We start from the raw sequence: 21229 nt of genomic DNA on the forward strand, positions 1-21229 counted from the left end.
AGACAACTCGCCAGCTAATTGGCTACCCTGCCTTCACCTTCGCTCAGCCCCTTCCCCCATGCACCTTCTTCCGCCTCCTTCCTGGCCCTTCAAAGCGTGCGCGTGACCGGCGGCCTAGCACCTCCCTTTCCTCTGCTTCCACCACTTCCGCTTTCGAGAACAGTTCTCACCCTGGGTTGGTAGAATCGGACGGGCGCATGCGCAGTGAGAAGATCTCGGTCAAAATCGCGTTCAAAATTGCTTAAAATACAAACTCTAAGAATGGGATCTAAGAGTCGTAGTGACTGGTTCAGAGAAAACGTAATTTTGAGGCCGAATTCGATTGTGACGCAGTTTAAATTGGCTTCTCCCTCTGCCCCCCCCCCACTTCACGCTTCCGTCCTGACGCAGATGCGCAGCCGCCTTCCGCACTGCAGGCCCGTCCTTGGCCCTACCCTAGTCAGCTTCCTGGCGCATGCGCAGTCGCTTCTCCGGCCTTTTCCTGCTTTGTGCGTACGTCAGGATGGCTGCCTCGGTATTGAACGTGTTCCTGAGGCGCCTTCCTAGCATTTCGCCCTTCAGAGGTGCCTACGGAGTTCAGGTAACTCCTTGGAGCACATTTTGTAATACCCCAGACTTAGTTGTGCCTTTTCTAGGTCGTCGCTCCACTGCTGGGAATCCAGGAGCGGAAACCTTCCCAAGTGCTTATGCCTTGGCTGTCAAGGCAACGCTGTGCTTCCACCACCCTCCCCAGTCCTCTCATTTCTCAGTACGCGCATTTCCTAATCTCAAGTGAAGGGCAGAGAGACAGGGTAGGATGGCATTCTCTTCCCAAGTCTCTATCTTGGCTGAATGATTAGGCGATGGAACGGGCTCCTTGATCCTGCGCAACCAACTCTAAATTATACAGATGGTGTCTAAATCTGCGATGCCCAGGAGTGTCCTTGGATTGAGGAATGCTAACTTCTGCCAGCCCTGCTATCTCCCAATGAAGCCAGGATACATTCTCACAACCTGGGGACCAGTTTCTCGACCCTTTTTTATCTCAATCAATTCCTTACCAGAGCATACATGAGAGTTTTAACTTTGTAGTTTCCTTCCAGCCTCACGTACTCACCACCCTGGAGGTTCTTGGTAGGGCAGGTTCTTGGTGGGGCAGGGTGAGATGGAAAGGCTTGTCCAGCTGCCACTCCCTAAAGTGGGACTGAAGAGTGGTGGCAGGGGTCATCACAGAGTTAATTACAGGCCTGGTAGCTTTAGAGGTAGCGTTGGGACTCAACGTTTCTATGGAATGTTGACCTTCAACTTTTTATAAGGCTGGGTAACTCAGTGATTCAGGTTTGGACTGAGTTGGAGACTCACCTGTCCTTTGCATCCCCTTGCTGCCACACATCTTAACCCCAAGAAGGCAGACATTTTCCTTTTCTTCCACAAGCCTCAGTTCATCCTAGAAAGCATAAGTACGTCATGTGTCAGGTTTTTTAGCTGTCTTCTCAAATAAGTTTGCTTCCCAGTCATCTATCCTAGTTACAACGTTACCTTTTTTTTTTTTCAGGATACAGATGGAGGTAGGGAGAGTGCTGGTTGATATCACTTTAATCCCCCCAAAATGCTACCTTCCAAATATATTCCATTAACAGTAGGTGTGCATTCCCCTTCTCCTTGAAGTGCAGGCAGCAAACAAAACAGGTCATGTCCTTGAACTCATTGTCTTATTCCCCACCTCCTTTTATAGGTTCCGCTCCAGACTCTTTGCACCAAAGCCCCGGCTGAGGACGATTCTTTGCCCCCAGTATCCGTTTCCCCTTATAAGGATGAACCGTGGAAATATCTGGACTCAGAAGGTAGTTAGAAATGGGGAAGGGGAGGGTCAGGTGAGATCTGAAACAAATGGACAGAGACACCCCCACCAGCCCCACCCAGGATTAATTTGGGTGGTCTTTCATTTCAGAATACCTGAACCGCTATGGTTCTCGCCCCGTCTGGGCTGACTACCGTCGCAACCACAAAGGTGGAGTACCCCCACAGCGGACTCGAAAGATGTGTATTGTGAGTCTCTGAGAGTGCCACATGGATGGGATGTGGAGTGGGCCTGGAGGTCATAATGAAAGTGGCAGCAGCACGTTTTCTGACAGGGCTTTGAACATCTTCACTTGCCAGTTTCTTCTCTCCACAGCGTGGAAATAAAGTTGCTGGGAATCCCTGCCCCATCTGCCGGGATCAGAAGTTGCATGTTGACTTTAGGGTAAGGAAAATCTTTTCTCCAGGATAAAGACTTGGAGCCTTTTTTCAGTGCTAAAGAGATTACCTTAGGTGCCCCACTGTTCATATCCTGGTGCCCCGAAAGTCCATTTTGTATCCTCTTTCTAGCAGTATAAAAACATTCCTCCTTCCAGCCTTTTGTCCTCTACTGTGGATTGTACTAAAAAGCGTCATCCTTTGCCTGTGAAATTTACAGTCTAAATTGGCAAGCAGGAGAAATGCCCGTTTCTAATGGGAGAGCAATGCCCCAAAATTCATTTATATCCACCCCAGTTATTAGCAAGTAGATTAGACTAGTTTTTTTTCTGAGGTTTTCTTTATTTTGTTGTGTTGATGTTTGGTGGCATGTGGAGACTTGTGGCCGGAGAGCAGATAATGAAGCAAGGTATAAACCAGTTATTTTTTCAAAAAACCTTCATGGTGAGGACTGCCTTTAGAACCTAACCCTTGCAGAATGGACTTCTATGTGAGTCTCAGTAACAGAATGTAGGAGGTGCATGTGAAATGGTTGAAAGGTCAGGAAAGGGGAAAAGTTTGCAACAATGTGTTCAGTAAAGGGATGGGGCCAAAACTGGGATATGAGGGGAGCACTTGGAGAAACACAGAATGGTCAGGGTTGTCCTATGGGTGTGCAGGGATTGTGTACAATCAGTCTCTAAATATCTTACTGCCTTTCCTTCTCTGTCTCATGTTTCTACAGAATGTCAAGCTCTTGGAACAGTTTGTCTGCGCCCACACGGGTATCATCTTCCATGCTCCATATACAGGTTAGCCCCTCATCACTGAGTAGCTTTTCCTTGCAGCGCTTCTTATATTTACTTTGTAAGTCAGACAATGGGTATTTGGTTGCTCTTGCTAGTGGCATAAAAACGTGATGGTACCTTTTAGAAATCTTGGTCTAATGGGGATACTCATGCTAAAACAGTTACATGTGGACAAAAGATACAGGCACGTACCAACATAAGCAAATTAAGTGTAGCTTTTAAAGATAAACAGGTGGTGATTGTTTTCTTTCTATAGGGTCTCTTCACTTTTACGGAAGACTTTATCGTAAATTGATTGTCACATAAGTTCTTTTATACGATTGACAATTAAATTAGATTCCCCAAATCTGGGATTGTAAGCTTACTAATTCAAGATTCCATCTGTTCTCTCATGGCCACAGGCCATGTTTGGCTCACTGACATGTCCGTTTATTTTCATTTTGTCTACAACTGCTTCCAGGCCACAATGGCCAGGTCGAGGAGCTGAGACAGACTGTAACATATACCTAAAATATATGCCACAGTGCCAACAGTATATGGTGCTATACAGAAACATTTTGCCAACCCTTGCTCTAAAGCAAGATGAATTTGCAAAGAAAAATCAGAATCCACCTTTTTGGGGGTAGTAGCTTGATAAGTGGAGTTTGGTTTATCAAGGAATTTTATAGCCAAGCTGTAAAAGGCTGAAGGGACTGCTTTGCTACTTTCTCAGATCTGAAATCCTTTCTTCCTTTATTGAATCTTTCTCTGTGGCTTGTCCAACTCAACCTTTTAACTAACCACACTTGCCCTTTGAATTGTGTTCTGCTCCCTGTCTTAAAGCCTTTACCATTAAATGGCTTCTCTACAGTGGCTAAACCCTCCTAAGTCTTCATCCTGGTTCTCAGAGAGAGAAGGGTCTTCCCACTGGGCAGATGGGGAAACTGAGGACCATATGGAAGGGCCAGGGGAATGGGGGTCATTGGGTAGAGCCAGGTCTTCCAAGTCCAATCCTCTATCACCCTATAGAAGCACTTGTGATCCTTATTTACTGGGACTTATAAAATGAGCCCCAAATTATTTTTTTTCTCTGCACAGGGGTCTGTATGAGGCAACACAAGAATTTGACCAAGGCCATCCAGAAAGCCAGGGATTATGGTGAGCATGAAAAGGGGCCCAGGGCAGTTTGTTAGGCATAAGGAAAGTGATTTAGGGCTGGAGGGTGAATATAAATGCTCCCACTTATCTGAGAAGGTAGCACCCGATATGTTCTTCCCAAGAATTTCTTTCGTTACTCCACTGTCCCTTGTTCCCTCTCCTGAATCTCTTCATCATTGCCCTGTCCCCTTGTTCCTCCAGTGCCACGACCAGATTATAGGAGGAAGTTTGTATAAATTTCTGACCCTGGACTCCATGACACCTTTGCACAAATTAGGAAGAGGTACCCCTCCATTAGGGCAGATGCAGTGTCATAGCCCTGATGGAGGTCCAGACCACCTGGCAGGCAAGAACCCAGGCAGCGTGTCAGCCCACACTTGCCCCTTGGCTAGTTGCCTTTGTGCATCAGAACACGTGCATCAGTGTGCCAGTGGCTCTGACTGGTTTCTCCCTCCTTGGCTTTCTCTCTTTTGAAAAAATCCCCCAGGTCTCCTCAGGTACCACATTCCCCAGGTTGAACCTCGGGACCTTGACTTCAGTACCTCTCATGGAGCTGTGAGTGCTACTCCGCCAGCCCCAACTCTGGTTTCAGGTGACCCCTGGTACCCATGGTACAGCTGGAAACAGCCACCAGAGAGAGAGCTGTCCCGCCTTCGCCGGCTCTACCAGGGCCACCTCCGAGAAGCAAGTGGCCCTCCACCTGAGTCAATGCCCAAAGTGCCCCTTACAGCCCCAGCTGAAGCATCCTCCACTGAGCAGGCTGGCCCCCAGAGTGCTTTGTAGGCGCTGTAGACTGAGATGGGAGCTGGGGGGGAGGTCCCTGATACAATATTTCTCCCTGAAGAGTTGTGTCTACTCTGTGGCCAACAGCAGGCCCAGGGCCAGAGAAAGAAAATGATTGTTGGTGAAAGAGATAAAATACATCTGAGGCTGAGGGAGGGCAGTACAGAAGTGTATGGGAAACCCCAGGCCCTCTATATTGTAAATAGATGGGCTAACCATTCCGTTACTGTTTCATACCTGTGCCAGCTGAGCTTTTCCACAATAAAGCTGTACCTTGTCTCTGGACTGAATTTCAGATGAATGCTTTGGGAGCGGGGCAGTGGGTGCTTCCGTGGGTAAAGGAATGGTCAGGCTTGAGCCAGCCCTGCCAGTGGATGCTTGGGACCAGATGCCACCTGGATGAACAGTTGTGCCATTCTGTCATGATCACTGTGGCCCCTTATACCCGGTACACCGTGTCCCCATCATCCCCAGCTGTTCACTGAGGGGCTAAAGGGTTGGAGAATAAGACACTAGGCCAAAGAAAAATGCGTTGCCATGGCGCCCACTGTCGTGGGAGGCAGGAATGGGGTGAGTGGCATTGCTGTGTAACAGCTGGTTTGGCAAGAAGAACGGGGTCTCCGGGGTCAGCTGCCAGGACCTGGCGGGGGGGTGGGGCGACCCCTTAGAGATCCGCGGGCGCGGCAGGGGAAATATTGCGAAGGGCGGGGCGGAGTGGCGAAGGAGGAGCGGAAGTGACGTCGCGCGGGGCGGGTCCGGCCGCGCACAATGGGCCATGGAGTTCCCGTTCGATGTGGACGCGCTGCTCCCGGAGCGGATCACGGTGCTGGACCAACACCTACGGCCCCCGGCCCGCCGACCCGGAACCACAACGCCGGCCCGGTGACATCTCAAGCCCGCCCCACGGCCCTTCTTTCCCGGTTCCTCTCGAAACCTGGTCCAGGCACCACGCCCCCTTCTCATTGACTAGTGACCGCTCCTTTTACGGTCCTAGCCCCCCTTTTTGGTGACCTTTGATCCTAGTTCTAGTGGGGTTGATGGGCTTGATTCTGTGACCTTTCACTCCTTGGCCCAGTATGTGGTCCCAACCGAAGGATGTGGTTGACCTCCCCTTCCTGCTTCTCCACGATAACCTCATGGGAGGAGGGAGTGTACCACACTGAAAGGAGCTGTGTCAAAAGTTGGGGTGCCAAAAGAGTAGGGTGGGAAATCCAACTGGAAGACTCCAAGGTAAAGGCAGAGAGCCTGAAGTACTGAACTGGGGTTGGGGTTATGGCCCAGGTTCCCAAGGAATGACTGCCCAGCACACTTTCGTACAGTGAGTATCTGACTCTTTGTCTCCTCTCTTTCTGTAGTGTTGACCTGCAGCAGCAAATTATGACTATTGTAGATGAACTGGGCAAGGCTTCTGCTAAGGTACTGGAGAGTTTACACGGGGTAAAGGGGAGGCCTGTCTGGGGACAGTTGGTAAGGGAGGCCTGGTTCCTCTGGGAGGGATTTGTAGAAAGTCTGTGTTCAAATTCCTGGCAGGCCCAGCATCTTCCTGCTCCCATCACCAGTGCATCAAGGATGCAGAGTAACCGCCACGTTATGTATGTACTGAAAGATACTTCAGCTCGACCGTGAGTGCCAAATGCTCTTCCACCTTGTACTTAATTCCTCCCTCCTCCAGTCCCTCTCTCTTTTCTGACTCTACCTCTTCCAGATAACTGCTCATTACTGTTCATTATTTTCTTTTCCTACAGGGCAGGAAAAGGAGCCATTGTTGGCTTCCTTAAAGTTGGATACAAGAAACTCTTTGTACTGGTGAGTGTTACTGAAAACTGAGAGTTAATCTGCCTTGGTTCCTGAGAACAAAAGTGCTGAAGGTTGGAAGGTGACAGCAATGTCTGGATCCTAAAAGATATTTGTTGTTCCTTTACCTTTTAGGATGATCGTGAGGCTCACAATGAGGTAGAACCACTGTGCATCTTGGACTTTTACATCCACGAGTCACTTCAGCGCCACGGCCATGGGCGAGAACTCTTCCAGTATATGCTACAGGTATTGCTCATCTCTTCACCAGTTCATGCAAAATGGAGAGCAAAGGCCCCTTGTCCTGAGTCCTCCTGGAGGCCCTGCCTTCCACCCTCCCGCCCCCTCAGGCAACTGAGTTCCTGTTGGCATGCTCTGCCCACACCTCCTCCTCCCCTGAGTCTCCTGTTCCCTGCAGAAGGAGCGAGTTGAACCACACCAACTGGCCATTGACCGACCTTCACAGAAGCTGTTGAAGTTCTTGAATAAACACTACAATCTGGAGACCACAGTCCCACAGGTTAGAGGTTTCAGAGAATAGGTCCCCACTGAGCATTCCCATTTACTGTGTTTATTATTTGAGGGCAAAGAAGTGGCATCTTCTGAGCACTCCTTATTCTCCACCATATAGGATTCTTTATACATGTGTATGTGTTTGTGGTACCATCTTTTATCCTGCAGCTGTTTCACTCTTATCTTTTTTGATTCTTCATCATGGGCTGTTTTGTACATCTAAAATTATGTTTGTGCCCCAAACACAGCCAGCTCATTTTCATCTTGTTTTCACCCAGGCCATTACCTAGTCAACCGACATTTATTAAGGGCTCAGAATAATACACATTCCCTGTCCTCAGGGAGATTTGGCCAGTTTAGGGGAAAGGTGGTTTGTTTATAAGCAGATGCAGTAGAATGTTGCTAATGCTATACATCCATTCAATATATATTTGTTGAGCACCTGGCACTGATCTGGGCTCTAGGAGTACTTTACTCAATAAAACAAGTAAGGGTCTCTGTCCTTATGGGTGGAGCTTATATTCTAGTTGGGGAGACAGACAAACATAATAAGCCAGTATATACTATGGTTGATGATAAGTGCTCTAGGAGAATGAGAGCAAGTAAGAGGGCTTGGGAGGGCCATGGTGAGGGTAGGAGTGTGGGGGATTGCAGATTTAAATGGGATTAGTGGGAAAGGCCTCACTAAGAAAGTGTCACTTGAGCAATAACTTAAAGAGGTGAGAATAAGAGCCAAGGAATATCTGGAGAGGGAGCATCCCAGGTAGAGAGAATGGCTAGTACAAAGGCCATAAGGTTGGAGTGTTCCTGGAAAATTGGCTGGTGTGGCCAGAGCAGCGTGAGTGAGTGGGTGCAATTAGAGCAGGAGCAGGGGAGGAAAGACACTTAGGGCCCTATAGGCTACTGCAAAGACTTTGGCTTTTACTCTTAAGTGAAAAAAGGAAAGCCATCATAGGTGTTTGAGCAGAGGGGTAATATGATGTAATTTACTTTTAACCAGATCACTTTGCCTGTTAAGAATAGACAGTAGGGGAGGTGAGGGTACAAGCAAGCAGACCCAGTTAGGAAGCAGCCATCCTGATGAAAAATGGTGGTGGCTCAGACCAAGATGGTAGCAGTAGAGGTGGTAAGGAGTGGTCAAATTGTAAGTATTTTGAAGTTAAAGCAAATAAGATTTCTTGATAGACTGTGAAGAAAGAGAGAGAGAGAGAGTTAAGAATAATCCTAAAGTTGTTGGCCTGAGCACTTGGAAGGATGGAGTTGCATTAACTGAGATGGTAGGTGGAGCAGCTTTTGGGGGCAGTAGTAGGAGTCCATCTTGAATATGTTAATCAGAGATGCCTGTGATGAGTCCAGGTTGAGTAGACAGCTGGGTACTTCCCTGGAGTTCAGAGAAGAGGTTTGGGGCAGAGAGTTTTCAGCACACATAGGTAGGGTATTAAAACGGGTGAGACAGGATGAGATTGCCACAGAATGAGTATCAATAGAGAAGTGATCCAAAGACGTGAGCCCTTGGGCACTCTTTTAAGAAATTGGGGGAGTTCGAAGTTTGTTGATACTGACAGGCATATGTAGAATAGATAAACAAGATTATACTGCATAGCACAGGGAAATATATACAAGATCTTGTGGTAGCTCACAGGGGAAAAGAATGCGACAATGAATATATGGATGTTCATATATAACTGAAAAATTGTGCTCTACACTGGAAATTGACACAACATTGTAAACTGACTATAACTCAATAAAAAAAAAAATGTTAAAAAAAAATTAGGGAAGAAAAGAACCAACAAATGCCACCAAGGAGTGGCTTGTGAAGTAGATACAAACTTACAAGTGACCTGCAAGGCCAGTGAAGAAAATGTTTCCAGTAGAAAGGAATGGCTTACCAAGTCAAATACTGCTGGTCAGTGAGGTAAGAAGAGGTCTGAGAAGTGACTGTTGAATTTATTTGCCCGAGGCCACTGGTCATCCTGACTAGTGGTTTCAGTGCAGCGGTGGGTGGAAGCCTGGATGAAGTGGGTTTAGCAGATTGAGAAGCTTGGGACTGGAGACAGCAAGAATAGGCCACTCTTTTAAATGCTGGTTTAAGGCAAACAGAAATAAAGCAAGAGCTAGAGGGGAATGTAGATCAAGAGAGGGTTGATTCTTTTCAGTTGCATAAGAATGAACAGCATAAGAATGACTCAGTAGAGAGAAAAGCTGACAATATCAGAGAAGGTGGGGGAGAATTGCTGAAGCAGTATGGTTGAGTGGGCTTGGGATTGGGTTGACAAGTGAGCCTTGGATAGGAGCACAGTTAATCCATTATAATGTGATTTGATTGATGTGCTTACAGACGAGGCATAAGGAGATGGTGGTGCGTGTTCCATTGGCTAAAGAAAGGCTTGATTTAAGCTTAATCTTGAAAGGTGAGTGTTGTCAGGCAGATAGAAATGGGCAGGCTAAAGTGCTTTCCATGTAGGAACCAGCATGAGCCAAGTCAGAGGGGTATTAATCTACCTTTCAGGGCAATGCAAGCAGTTTTGTGTGGCTGGAGTGCTGGGCATATGCTTGTTGGGGAGGATGAAGGTAGATTGATAGACATCCCAGCAGATTCAACACAGGAGATAGACGGGGTCTCCTTGGAATGTCCTCCCAGAATAGGACATAATTTTTCCATTAAGAGGCAGCAGAGAGCAACAGAAGGAACACAGTAACTGGCATCAAATGCATTGCCCAGGTAACACGTAAAAGCAGGGCAGTTTAGAGTGTAAATAATAATGACTGATGTTTCATGAGCTCTGTGTGGTATCTACATACATCATCTCTGTTAATTCCTTGTACATTTCTTTGCGGTAGTTGCTATTATTGACCCCATTTTTAGATTTCTGTAGATTGGGGACTTGACTAAGTGCATACAGCTAATAAGTGTTAGAACTTAAATTTGAACCCATAGCCCACTTGAATGACTACACTGTATTCCTGGTTGAAATGCCACAGCTAGAATCATGAGTCTGGGGCTTCAGGCCCAGTTCTGCCACTTGTAGCCACTTGGCTTTGGGCAGGCCATGTCTCCAAGCATATATATTTCCAGTTCTCTTGGGTATATACCTAAGAATAGAATTGCTGGGTGCTGTGGTAATTCTGTGTTTAACTTTTTGGGGAACTGAGAAACTTTTTCCACAATGCACATTTTACATCTCCATCAGCAATGTATGAGGGCTTCAGTACCTCGACATCCTCACCAAGATTTGTTTGTTTGTTTGTTTTTTTCTTTGTATAACAGCATTAATAATGGTTGTGAAGTTGTTCTCTTTGTGGTTTTGGTTTGCATTTCCCTAATGACTAATGATGTTGAGCATCTTTTCAAGTGCTTAATTGGCCATTTGTATATCTTCTTTGGAGAGACATTTGTTCAAGTCCTGTGCCCATTTTTAAATTGTGGTTTTTGTCTGTTCTTGAGTTGGAAGAGTTCTTAATATAGTCTAGATACAATACACTTACCAGATGGGTGATTTGTAAATATTTTCTCCTGTTTTATGAGTTTTCTTTTCATTATCTTGTTAGTGCCTTTTGAAGCACAAAAGTTTTTACTTTTGATGAAATCCAATTTATTTATTTTATATTACTTGTGCTTTTGGTGTCATATTTCAGAAACCATGCCCAAGATCATCAAGACTTTCTCTCGTGTTTCTTTCTAAGAGTTTCATAGTGTTAACTCTTACATTTAGGTCTTTGATCTATTTTTAGTTATTTTTTGGTGTGTGGTGGAGGTAGAAGTCCAAATTCAATGTCTTGCATGTAGATATCCAGTTGTCCAAGCACCAGCTGTTGAAGAGACTATACTTTCCCTATTGAATGGTCTTGGCACCCTTCTTGCAGATCAGTTGACCATAGACACCTTGGACTCTATTTATTTATTTTTGGACTCTATTTATTCCATTGGTCTATATGTCTATCCTATGTCTCTACCATACTGTTTTGATTATCGTAGCTTTGTAGTAAGTTTTTAAATCAGGAAATATGAATCCTCCGATTATGGTATTCTTTCTCAAGATTATTTTGGCTATTCAAGGTCCTTCGCAATTCAACTTCAGGATCAGCCTGTCAGGGTCTGAGTTTTTGCCTGTCTGTCCACAGGGACAGGAAGACTGGTTTTTGTTCCTCCCACTGTGGCTTTTCTAGCACAGGGCTCTGTACCCAGGTGTGTGCAAAGTGGCTAAATGGACAACTGTATTTCGCTTGTTTCGTCTTACAGGTGAACAACTTTGTGATCTTCGAAGGCTTCTTTGCGCATCAGCATCGTAAGTTCTCTCGCCTTGTGTGTATTGGTCAAACAGTTGGGGTGAGGGAAAAGAAAAAAGTGGATTCTTGCTCCCACCGGCCCCTCACTGAGGGGCACCGCCGCTTCCTTCCTCACAGGGCCCCCTGCTACCTCTCTGAGGGCATCTCGACACTCTCGTGCTGCTGCGGTCGATCTTATGCCCGCTGGTAAAGCTGCATTGAACGGGTGGATCTGTAGTGCGATGATGTCCATGGGGAGCACAGTGCGATCTGTGGACAATTTGGGAAAATTCTAAAGCAACCCAGGTCTCCAGCAATCAGTACCCGTTTCCTTTGCCTTCATGGGAGCTCAGTGCATCTTATACTTGGCAAGACTTTTAACTAAGCAAGTTCATTGGGGGCCTGCTTGACAGTTGATAACCCATGTCATGTTCCTTTGTAAGCCCCCCAGGCTTCTGTCAGCCAGTCAGGCAGGAACGTGCAGTCAGCCCCTCCGTTTCCAGTCATAGAAGAGTGACATGAAGGGTCCAAAGTTTAAATAATTACGTTTAGAACATAACACTCAGAATTTATAACATTTCCTACCAAATAATGAAATTGATCTAGAGAAACCAAACCTAGGAAGTACCGAAATGCTGCTAGGTTCCCCCCTCCATCCTCCCACACACACCCTCCCTGCCTGGCTGTGCCCTACTCCTTCCTCCTCCTCAAGTTGGAGGGACACAGCCTTCTGCTGGCTGTGCCCTGTCTGTTTACACAGAAGGGCCCCTTTCCTAAAGACTAGCTCTCACCTCCTCTGTAGTCAGGGAAGGGAATAACCACCACTGCTGTTACCAGTGGTTTTCGTCTACCAGTGTCGGGCATGGAGAGGCAGTTCATATCCATGGCTCGCTTTGATTTCCAAGGCTCCCCCATCTAGCTCCTGCTGACCAAAGGCTGTGAGCGGGAGAGAGAGCCAACCAGGACGGTGAGGACTCAGGTCCACAGGGGTGGGACCCTAAAACTTAAGTGGATCCACTGGAAAGTCTCTCATTTGCCACACATGATGAAGAAAGAATCTCTTGAGAGGGAAAGAGAGGGGCAAGCAGAGAAATGAGGTGAGAGGCTGAGCTTAGACAATCCATTAGCCTCCCATTTACACTGGTCACTCCTTTTCAGATGTCTGTGTTTCTTCCTCATCCTTTTATTTTTTCCTAATAAAACTTAAATCTCTTCCCATCTTTGCACCTAAAGGAGAGGTTCTGCCCCACCCTAACCTCCCCTGACCTCTCCAGAGCAACTTCTGATTAATCAAGGGCTTTGTCTATCTCATCTAGAGGGACCTGGGGTCCTTGTTGGCCCAGCTGGGACCATTCCACTGCCCCAGAATCCCAGGGGGGCCTGACAGCACCCACTGACAGTAAGAGCTCACCTCCCCTGGCTGTCCTTCCCCTGCATCTCCCAGGCCCCAGAGTCTCCCCCAATCCCTCCGTCCTAACTGCATTTGGCCTCCTCCTTCTGGTTCTCCTCAAAAGTACTCCAGCATTCCCCCCAAATCCCCTTTCGGTGTGATGGCACTGCCCCAGAGCTGCTTTCTGCGGTGGAGCTGAACTCTCCTTTCCCAGGAGGAACTGTGGTGTTGGGGAACAGGTTCGGGGTCGTGGGGGCAGTAGCTGGGAGGAGGGGTGCAAAGGATGTCTCCTGATGCTTGCCTTGCCTGTGTCCTCTCCACTGCCAGCTCCAGCGAGGAAGCTGCCACCCAAGAGAGCAGAGGGAGACATAAAGCCATACTCTTCTAGTGACCGAGAGTGTAAGACCGGGATAGGGTGTCTGGGCCTTGGGGGGCCTTCGCCCGGGGGAAGGATTCATTCTCTTGAAAGGCTCTGATTTCTCTTTTTTCCTCCCCTAAACTTTTGCCTTCATGACCCTCTTCCCTTTCCCTTTTCTTCTCCCTCTCTCCCTCTCTCTCTCTCGCTCACTCTTTTTTCTCCATCTCCCAGTTCTGAAGGTAGCAGTGGAGCCTCCTTGGCCCCTAAACCGGGCCCCCCGCCGTGCGACGCCTCCAGCCCACCCACCCCCTCGCTCCAGCAGCCTGGGAAACTCACCAGAACGGGGTCCCCTCCGCCCTTTTGTGCCAGAGCAGGAGCTGCTGCGTTCCCTGCGTCTCTGCCCCCCACACCCCACCGCCCGCCTGCTGCTCGCCACAGACCCCGGGGGCAGCCCGGCCCAACGTCGCCGCACCAGGTAATAGGAGCCACAGGGTTAGAGAACCTCACGATTGTTAGAGAGGGTGCTAGAAATGGCAGAGGGCAATTTCAATCCATCAGAGACCTGAAGCAATAGGACAGGAGGATTGGAGAGTCCTGAAACCTTTCGAGAAGAATATATTAGAAAGTATGTGGGCTTGGCTTAGAACTTACAGTGAAGGTGCAGAATAGGACTCTCTGGGGTCTGGGAACCCTGGTTTAAATGCGAGTTGGGAGGAAGGGTCAGAAGAAGCCAGATCCATTGGGCAGGGGGAACTGAGCCTCTAAGATTGGGGAAATCGTGGTTTGGCGCTTGCTGGGAAGGGGCAATATCTCTGACACAGTTTCGGGAGCCACAGCCCCAGGTCAGCGTCTTGTGTGGCAGGAGCTCATCCTGGCAGGCAGAGAGTGGGCCTCTCCTTAATTCTCTCCCCGGCTTTCTCTTCACCTCTGACCTCTTTCTGTTTTTCTCTCTCCCCCATTTTCCCTCTCCCCTTCTCCTGTCCATACATCCTTCCACAGCTCACTTCCCCGCTCTGATGAGAGTCGATACTGACAGACAGCTAACCCCTCCCCTCTCTGGGGTACCTGGTGAGGGCAGAGACCCCTCTCCCTGAGAACCCCGAATGTGCTCTCCCATGCCTCCCCAGCATCTAGAGGAACCTGACAGCCCTTAGGATTCCCTCTTCCCCTTCCTTAGACAACTGGGTTGTTAGGGTCCCAGATGGCCTAATACTTTGTAGCTTTTCTTACCACAGAAAGCACTCTTTCTCTCCTAACTTGGGCTCTGAACACCCTCCCACGGACAGCCTGATTCGCTGCCAGACCTCTTGGTTGGGCGGCTCATACTAATTATCCAGAGAAGCACACTCTTGCTCTTGCTTGCTGTCAGATTCTAGAACACCATGGAAGGTCCAAGGGCCGCCTCTGCCAAGGAAACCTTTTAAAGAGTCTTGTCCATGGAATAAATCCCACAGTCCCTCTACACTGTCTGCTGGTAGCTCTAATACTGCTCTCTCCTGCCGACCACACCTACCCTGTCGGCCTGCTAAGCGGCCAGTGAATGAGCTCTGCTTAAGAGCAGTGCAGTTGAGCAGGACAGGGACTTCCCAGCTCCCCAGAAGGATCCACTCAGCATTGCCAAACTCTTCATTTCCACGTTTCATGTATGTGTATGTCAGGGAACCCCCGAGCTGATGTCTGCTTTGGGGCTCTAAAGACTCACCACACTTCTACAGACACCACCATTTCCCCCACATCCAGGTTCTGTGAGGGAGTTTGTTTCTTGGCAGTAGATCCAGCAAGCACCCTAGTTCACTCTTAGCCAAGTTTCAGAAGCTAAGCCTGAGTTTCAAGGATCTATGAGCTCCTGGAATAACCTCTCACATCCCTCCCTCCCCAGTAGCTAGATGCTGATAGATTCCTGTCGTGTGAGATTGTCTTGAGATGATGGGGGAACTCTTCCTCTGGCCTTCCTTTTTTCTTTCCTCAATAGCAAGAACCTTTGTCCCTGCTCTGTACCCAGGGAATAGAACATCCTCCCCACTCCCTGCCCTCTGAATGTGTGCTAGATCAGGTGCCCCTACTGTGTTCCCCAAAATCCTTGGGAGCAGGATCTCCCTCTCTTCCGACTCACTCCTTTTTCTTCTCCCTCTCAGTGTTGTCTGAATAAAGTGTGAATTCGTTTGTGTTTTTTAAATGGACATTTTCAATGAAAAAAACTACAAAAAAAAAAAAGAAAACCAAACCTTAAGGTCTCAGCCTCATTTGTGCGTCACCCCTTATTTTCCTAGGATCTGAAGACCTCTGTCCCTCTCTCTTCCTCACCTCTGAGATCTGCAGATCTTCCAGCAAGGAGTCTTAGAGCTCCCCTTGCAGGATCTGGTGTCTGCCCGTCCCCATCTTCATTGCTGGATCTTCTCCTGCAGATTCTGTCTCCACTCATGTAGTCACTGGATCCATCCGTGTAGGCTTCTATACCTACTTCTCTATCTCTCCAGAAACCTCCAACTCTCCCTAGTAACTTCTACCCTTCACCCAAGGCCAACTCTTGTTGAGATGTCAAGATTCCCCAACATCTCTGGGATCCACTAATTGCATCCTGATAACAGTCCCCTAATTGTTTTCCAGATTCCTCTTCCTGCTCTGATTTCCTCAAGTCTCCCCCACTAAACCCTTGGATCTCTCTCTCAAGACAATCCTTTTCCTCCTAAATTCAGCCTTGCCATTCCTGATTTCCCTCTGGCTGGGGTATCCTATAGTTAAGGTAACCATGTTTTCCAAACCAAACATCAGAGCACCTGGTCCAACAAAAAAAAAAAATTTTTTTTCCCTGTATGTGAATCTGTTTATATGACATGATTTAGATCACAGTTTGCCTTACTTTTAACATATTACCTCAACTAGAAAGAGTAAAGCAGCAAATCAGGACTGCTGCAGAAAATCTTGGGGTATAAAGTGAGCTCCCTTTCCTTTTCTGGGACACAACTTAGATTAAAACCCCATAGGAATGACAACTACCACCCCCCCACCCCCCCGCTTTGTTCCTGTGCTGTTCCTTTTATTCCACTCCTCTGAGTCCTCCATACCCACTCATCTTTCCTCCTGCAGCCTCTTCCCCATCATCTCACATTTCTTCTACAGGGGCACTCCCCCAGGGCTGGTAGCCCAAAGCTGCTACTACAGCCGCCATGGGCGGTTGAATTCCTCATCCCCCAATACAGGTAAGTTATTCATCCTTCCTTCCCCTCAAATCAAGTAGGCCTTATTCACTACCTACTCCAGCCTCCCCGTACACATGCCTGGTATTTCCACAGGCAACCAAGAACAGAAGCAGGGGGAACAGGAAACAGAGAATAGGTGAGGTCTAAGCCCCTCCCCTACCAGCCTCCCACCACCTCTGACTCCTTTCCTAACATCACTCTCAGCTACTTCCTCCTCATAAATCTCACTCTCCACTAGACACCAGCTCCTCCCACAAAGCCTCTTTCCCCATTGGTTCAACACTGGTGCTTCCCTTTGGCATTCTCTGAATTGTTTCAAGTTTGGACATAGCACTAATGGTTCCAGCCTCATACCCCATCATATGTCCTCCTCTACAAAGGAGCCAGACAGACCTTGAAGAAGCTGTGATCTTTGTTCTCTCTTTGGTACCCCTATAACCCATTCTTAATCTCCCTCCCACCTACTAGGTCTACCAGTGAGGAGCAGGTCTTGTCACAGGATGGGTCTGGGGAGGAAGCCATGCACACAGTTCCTCCACAGGCCTCGGCCCCACCAGCCCAGTCCTGGACAGTGGGTGGGGACATGTTCAACGCCAGGTTCATTCGAAACTTGCAGGAACGTCGCAGCACCAGGCCTTGGTGACCGCAGCACCCCTCACACCTTCAAAGTCAGTATTATTTCTCTCTCACTGCAGGACATGGCCAAGGCTGCCCTCGTATTAAATGTATTCATTATTTCATTCATTCGACAGGCTTTCTTATCCGTGCCAAGTCATTTGTATCTTATTTTTAACCAGAGCAATAAAGTATTTATTTTTATCACGAGAGTTTCTGAGAAACGTGATTGTCATTATTTCAATTCCACCCCTCACTCTTCGTGCAGCCGGTTGAGCCCCATCGTCGGTCCCTTTTACGCCAGCGCCACAAGTGAGCCGAGCTCAAGGCCGCTTATTTACTGCGCAAGCGCTCTGAGGCAGCCTCCCGTCCGGCGAGCGCAGGCGCACTTACTGCAGAACCAGCGCCTCATCGCCTCCCTGGAACCCGCCGCAGTGCGCAAGCGCGCAACATCCCCGTTTCCCTGCCCTCAGTCCCTCACCCCCCCTCCTTTCCCCTTCAAGAAGCCGGCTCCGGGGCGCGCTCACCCCTGGGAGGCCGGAGGCCGGACACGGGAGGCGCTCTCTCCACTCCCGGAAGATCATGTACCAGCCCAGCCGGGGGGCGGCCCGGCGCTTGGGCCCCTGCCTCCGTGCCTACCAGGCTCGTCCCCAGGTGAGAGCAGAGGGGAAGCGGGAGGGGAGGAGAGGGGGCGGGGAGAGACCCTCCTCAGAGCCGGCGCGTGGGGCGGAGCGCGCGCTCGGCCCGCGCAGGCGCAATGACTCCCACCGCTCCTTCCCACCTGTGCGGGGCGGCGCGTGGAGGGGCCAGGGGTCTCAGGGATCCGAGGGCGGGGCTGCCAGCCCTGGCGCACACTGGAGGTCGGTTCTCCCGGGTCCCGGGGGGCAGGCGGGATTGAAGCTGGGGCGGCGAGTCGCGGCCTCATTTCGCCCGCGTCTCCGCGGTTACCTGTGCCTGGAGGTGATTTGAAGGGCAGGGGGCGGAGTGATTCACGGCGCCGCCCGGGAGCCTACCAGACCGACCTGCAGGCCGCACTCTGCAGCCCGCGCATCTTGCACCCGGATAGCGGTCCCGGCGGGAAGGCCGGCCCAGGTGGACCCGTTTCGGGCCTCTGCGCCCGGGCGGGCAAGATGGCCACGCCCCCGGCGGAGACGGCGCCTCGGGGACACCGTCGGGGACCGAGGTACCCGCGCGGCCCGCCCGCCTTCCCGATTATGAAACCCCTCGGGGGGTTCCTTGGGAACGCAGGGACTCGGGCCAGGCCTGACTTTGGGTGACCTCCCCCTCATCGAAGTGTCAGTAAACCAGGGGAATGAGGTCCAGCCTTTAACGGTCTCCTGGGCTTTTACGTGTCATTAGAGGTAGCCCAAGGAATAAGCTTACATGTATATACTGCTTTACAGGCCGCAAAGTTTTGTTTACATTTATTATCTCATATAGTCCTCATAATAACTCAGTGTGGCCTCATCGTCCTCGTTTATAGGGGGACATTTATGGGAAGCTCAGGCTTAGGGAATTAGAGTGCCTAAGGCCACATGATCGAATCGGAACTCAAGTCTCCTAGTTCCTGTTGGATGTTCTTTTCTCCATACAACAACTGCCTTACACACTTACTCGTGTAATTGTGGTACAGGCCACATCATTTCCTCCACTGTACGATAAAAGCTGTTATTCACTCATTTGTTCATTCTTCAAATATGTATTATGATTCTTGCTATAAGAGAGGCAGACCTGCCCCTAAACAGTGTTGGAATCTTAAACAAATCTAAAGGTATTTGCTAATGTTTTGGGGGAGGTACTTGTACTTATGTCGCAGGAGAGTATTTCCTCCTGTTTTAAGTAGGGATGGAGGTGAATTTTTCCTCTAGTAATTCCATCTCTCAAGAGGAGCAGGAGGGATTGGAAGCAGGTTAATGGGCAGTTTGGATGGAGGGACATGAAGCAGCTGGATTCTTAACTTTTTTGCTTTTGTTCCTTCTTAGGACCAGCTTTCTCCACGGCCTCTACCATTCCCACCCCTTTGGCCCCTCTCCACTGCAACCACTTCTCCACCTTTGCCTCTTCTTTGGTCTCCCCCACCCCCATGCCTTCCCACACGGCTGCTTCCCAGAGCTCCCCCACTACCTCTCCCTCAGGTCCAAGCCCTCACCTCACCATGGGTGGTTCTCCCCCCAGGAATGGGGGAGGAGGGACCAGGACCTGAGTTACATAGTGGCTGTCTGGATGGGCTTCGGAGCCTATTTGAGGGACCTCCCTGGCCCTGTCCTGGGGCTTTGATACCTTTCCAAGCCCCTGGGACTGCCCACCCTTCCCCTGCCACTCCATCAGGAGATCCGAGTATGGAGGAGCACTTAGCTGTCATGTATGAGAGACTGAGACAAGAGGTAAGGCAGTTCAAAAGTCTCTGCCAAAATGGGAAGAGATGGAGGTGATTCTTAAAAATAGGGAGTTAGTCAACTGGATTCTTTCTTGGAGCCACGATGGAGTGACATGCATAGAAATATAAACATTTCTCAAGGAAAAGACGCTTCTTAGTTTGGATTAGGGAAGTTAAAAACATGGGAGGAGATAACCTTTCACTCAGAGAGGAATAAGGAGACACTGAATACAGAAAACTGAGAAATAGGGTCATCTTTTCTTTTCTCCTGTTCTCACGTCTTCTTCTTTCACCTAGCTTCCCAATCTCTTCCTTCACTCCCACGACTACACTCTCTACTCATCGGATGTGGAATTCATCAATGAGATCCTGAACATACGTACCAAGTGAGAATCCAGGAACGGGTAGGGCCTTGGGGAGGAAGAGGACCCAATGCTGTTTTCACTTATTAGAGAAGGTTCTAGGCTGCTTCTCATAAGTGTTCCCCATTCTTCCAACTAAGGCCAGTTTGGTTTTTTGATTCTGCCATCATGAGATTTCTTTCCCATCCCTTCTTCCTAGGGGCCGGACATGGTATATTCTGTCACTGACCCTCTGCCGCTTCCTGGCCTGGAACTATTTTGCACAACTTCGGCTGGAGGTTCTACAGCTGACCCGCCACCCTGAGAACTGGACCCTGCAAGCCCGCTGGCGGCTTGTGGGGCTGCCCATCCATCTGCTCTTTCTGCGTTTCTATAAGCGTGATAAGGAAGAACTTTACCGGTAAGAAAAGTGAGAAAGGAAACACACTAAAATCAATTTCCTAATCTGACCCTTTTAGGAATCTATGGTCTGGTCCCCTAAACAATCCTCCATCTCCCCTGACTTGACTGCAGGCTCCTTGAGGGCAGGATCTTGTTTTAAGTCTACTTAAATATAACAAAAATAGGGACTCTGAGTATATTAGGAGGCTTCTGAACTCAGTTTTTTCAAGTACATTACTTGGCACATAAATACTAAAATACTTACTGAGCAGATGAAAATTCCTGTCTCATAAGTTGTGCCTCACACCTTAGATAAAGTGCTTAGTAAATTTCTGGCACAGAGTCGAATCCCAAGAAATTCTTAGGCTCAGCCCAAACCAGTGGTTCCCAAACTTTGTTGCACAGTGGAATCATCTGAGGATCTTTAAAGAAAATTTGGTGCCAGACATTGTGATTTAATTGGGCCAGGGTGTAACCTGGCTTCAGAAATTTTAAAGGACCCCCAGGTGGTCTAATATGTAGCAAAGTTTAGGACCTACTAAACAGATGCTTGAATTAAACCTTGTCCGGTAAGCCTCTCTTCTCTTCACCAGGACCTATGATGCCTATTCCACCTTCTACCTGAATTCCAATGGCCTCATTTGTCGCCATCGCCTAGACAAAGTGAGTCCCAGGGCTGGAGAGGGGTGGGGTGACAGGGTAGAACATCCTACCAACCGGCATTAAGCTTTCTCCCTGCAGCTGATGCCTTCACATTCACCCCCAACGCCTGTGAAGAAGCTGCTAGTGGGAGCCCTGGTGGCTCTGGGGCTGTCGGAGCCAGAACCCAACTTACAACTGTGTTCCAAGGACTGACCCAGGAACTGGGGTGGAGGCAGCACTTAAAGAGTTCGTTACGCACAAGAGGAGGAGGTGGAGGCGGCCAAGAACCTCAGGAGCCAGCTTCCCCCACTCTTCTCGCTCCTCCTTTCCTGTCCATCTCATGCTGTGTAAAGCTGCTGTGTAATTTAATTTGTAAATAATAAAATCTAAGTGAATATGTGAGATC

General features: G+C 48.9%; 3 protein-coding genes across 12 annotated transcripts; all 3 read left to right on the forward strand.

Annotated features, from left to right (window-relative positions):
- Positions 1 to 130: 130 nt before the first annotated feature.
- On the forward strand, positions 131 to 5210 carry MRPS18B (mitochondrial ribosomal protein S18B). The gene is made up of 7 exons (XM_031435400.2): positions 131 to 580; positions 1715 to 1823; positions 1931 to 2028; positions 2156 to 2224; positions 2942 to 3008; positions 4083 to 4142; positions 4630 to 5210. Exons 1-7 carry the CDS (start codon positions 455 to 457, stop codon positions 4923 to 4925), a joined length of 825 nt encoding a protein of 274 aa, XP_031291260.1. The 5' UTR covers positions 131 to 454; the 3' UTR covers positions 4926 to 5210.
- A 382-nt stretch (positions 5211 to 5592) lies between these two features.
- ATAT1 (alpha tubulin acetyltransferase 1) lies at positions 5593 to 17273 on the forward strand. Of its 7 annotated transcripts, none has more exons than XM_010978178.3 (13): positions 5602 to 5807; positions 6281 to 6341; positions 6456 to 6547; positions 6671 to 6731; positions 6855 to 6968; positions 7138 to 7239; positions 11473 to 11518; positions 11637 to 11705; positions 13216 to 13287; positions 13478 to 13721; positions 16367 to 16446; positions 16540 to 16582; positions 16915 to 17273. In XM_010978178.3, the coding sequence occupies exons 1-13, from the start codon at positions 5701 to 5703 to the stop codon at positions 17087 to 17089; spliced, it is 1266 nt and encodes a 421-aa protein (XP_010976480.3). In that variant the 5' UTR covers positions 5602 to 5700; the 3' UTR covers positions 17090 to 17273. The 7 variants fall into 7 exon arrangements, with proteins under 7 accessions (XP_010976485.1, XP_064332353.1, XP_010976484.1 ...); XM_010978184.3 differs by lacking the exon at positions 5602 to 5807 and adding an exon at positions 5814 to 6089 and having other exon boundaries at positions 6279 to 6341; positions 16915 to 17231; XM_010978182.3 differs by lacking the exons at positions 16367 to 16446; positions 16540 to 16582; positions 16915 to 17273 and adding an exon at positions 14246 to 15470 and having other exon boundaries at positions 5595 to 5807.
- Positions 17274 to 17490: 217 nt separating this feature from the next.
- C19H6orf136 (chromosome 19 C6orf136 homolog) lies at positions 17491 to 21225 on the forward strand. 4 transcript variants are annotated; one of them, XM_031435393.2, is made up of 6 exons: positions 17491 to 17715; positions 19044 to 19445; positions 19736 to 19824; positions 20000 to 20200; positions 20775 to 20844; positions 20909 to 21041. In XM_031435393.2, the coding sequence occupies exons 1-6, from the start codon at positions 17644 to 17646 to the stop codon at positions 20924 to 20926; spliced, it is 852 nt and encodes a 283-aa protein (XP_031291253.1). In that variant the 5' UTR covers positions 17491 to 17643; the 3' UTR covers positions 20927 to 21041. The 4 variants fall into 4 exon arrangements, with proteins under 4 accessions (XP_031291253.1, XP_010976479.1, XP_064332354.1 ...); XM_010978177.3 differs by having other exon boundaries at positions 17498 to 17715; positions 20923 to 21225; XM_064476284.1 differs by lacking the exon at positions 17491 to 17715 and adding an exon at positions 17793 to 17921 and having other exon boundaries at positions 20923 to 21225.
- Positions 21226 to 21229: the final 4 nt, after the last annotated feature.

This window comes from Camelus dromedarius, chromosome 19 (assembly GCF_036321535.1).
Source record: "Camelus dromedarius isolate mCamDro1 chromosome 19, mCamDro1.pat, whole genome shotgun sequence".
NCBI classification, from domain to species: domain Eukaryota; kingdom Metazoa; phylum Chordata; class Mammalia; order Artiodactyla; family Camelidae; genus Camelus; species Camelus dromedarius.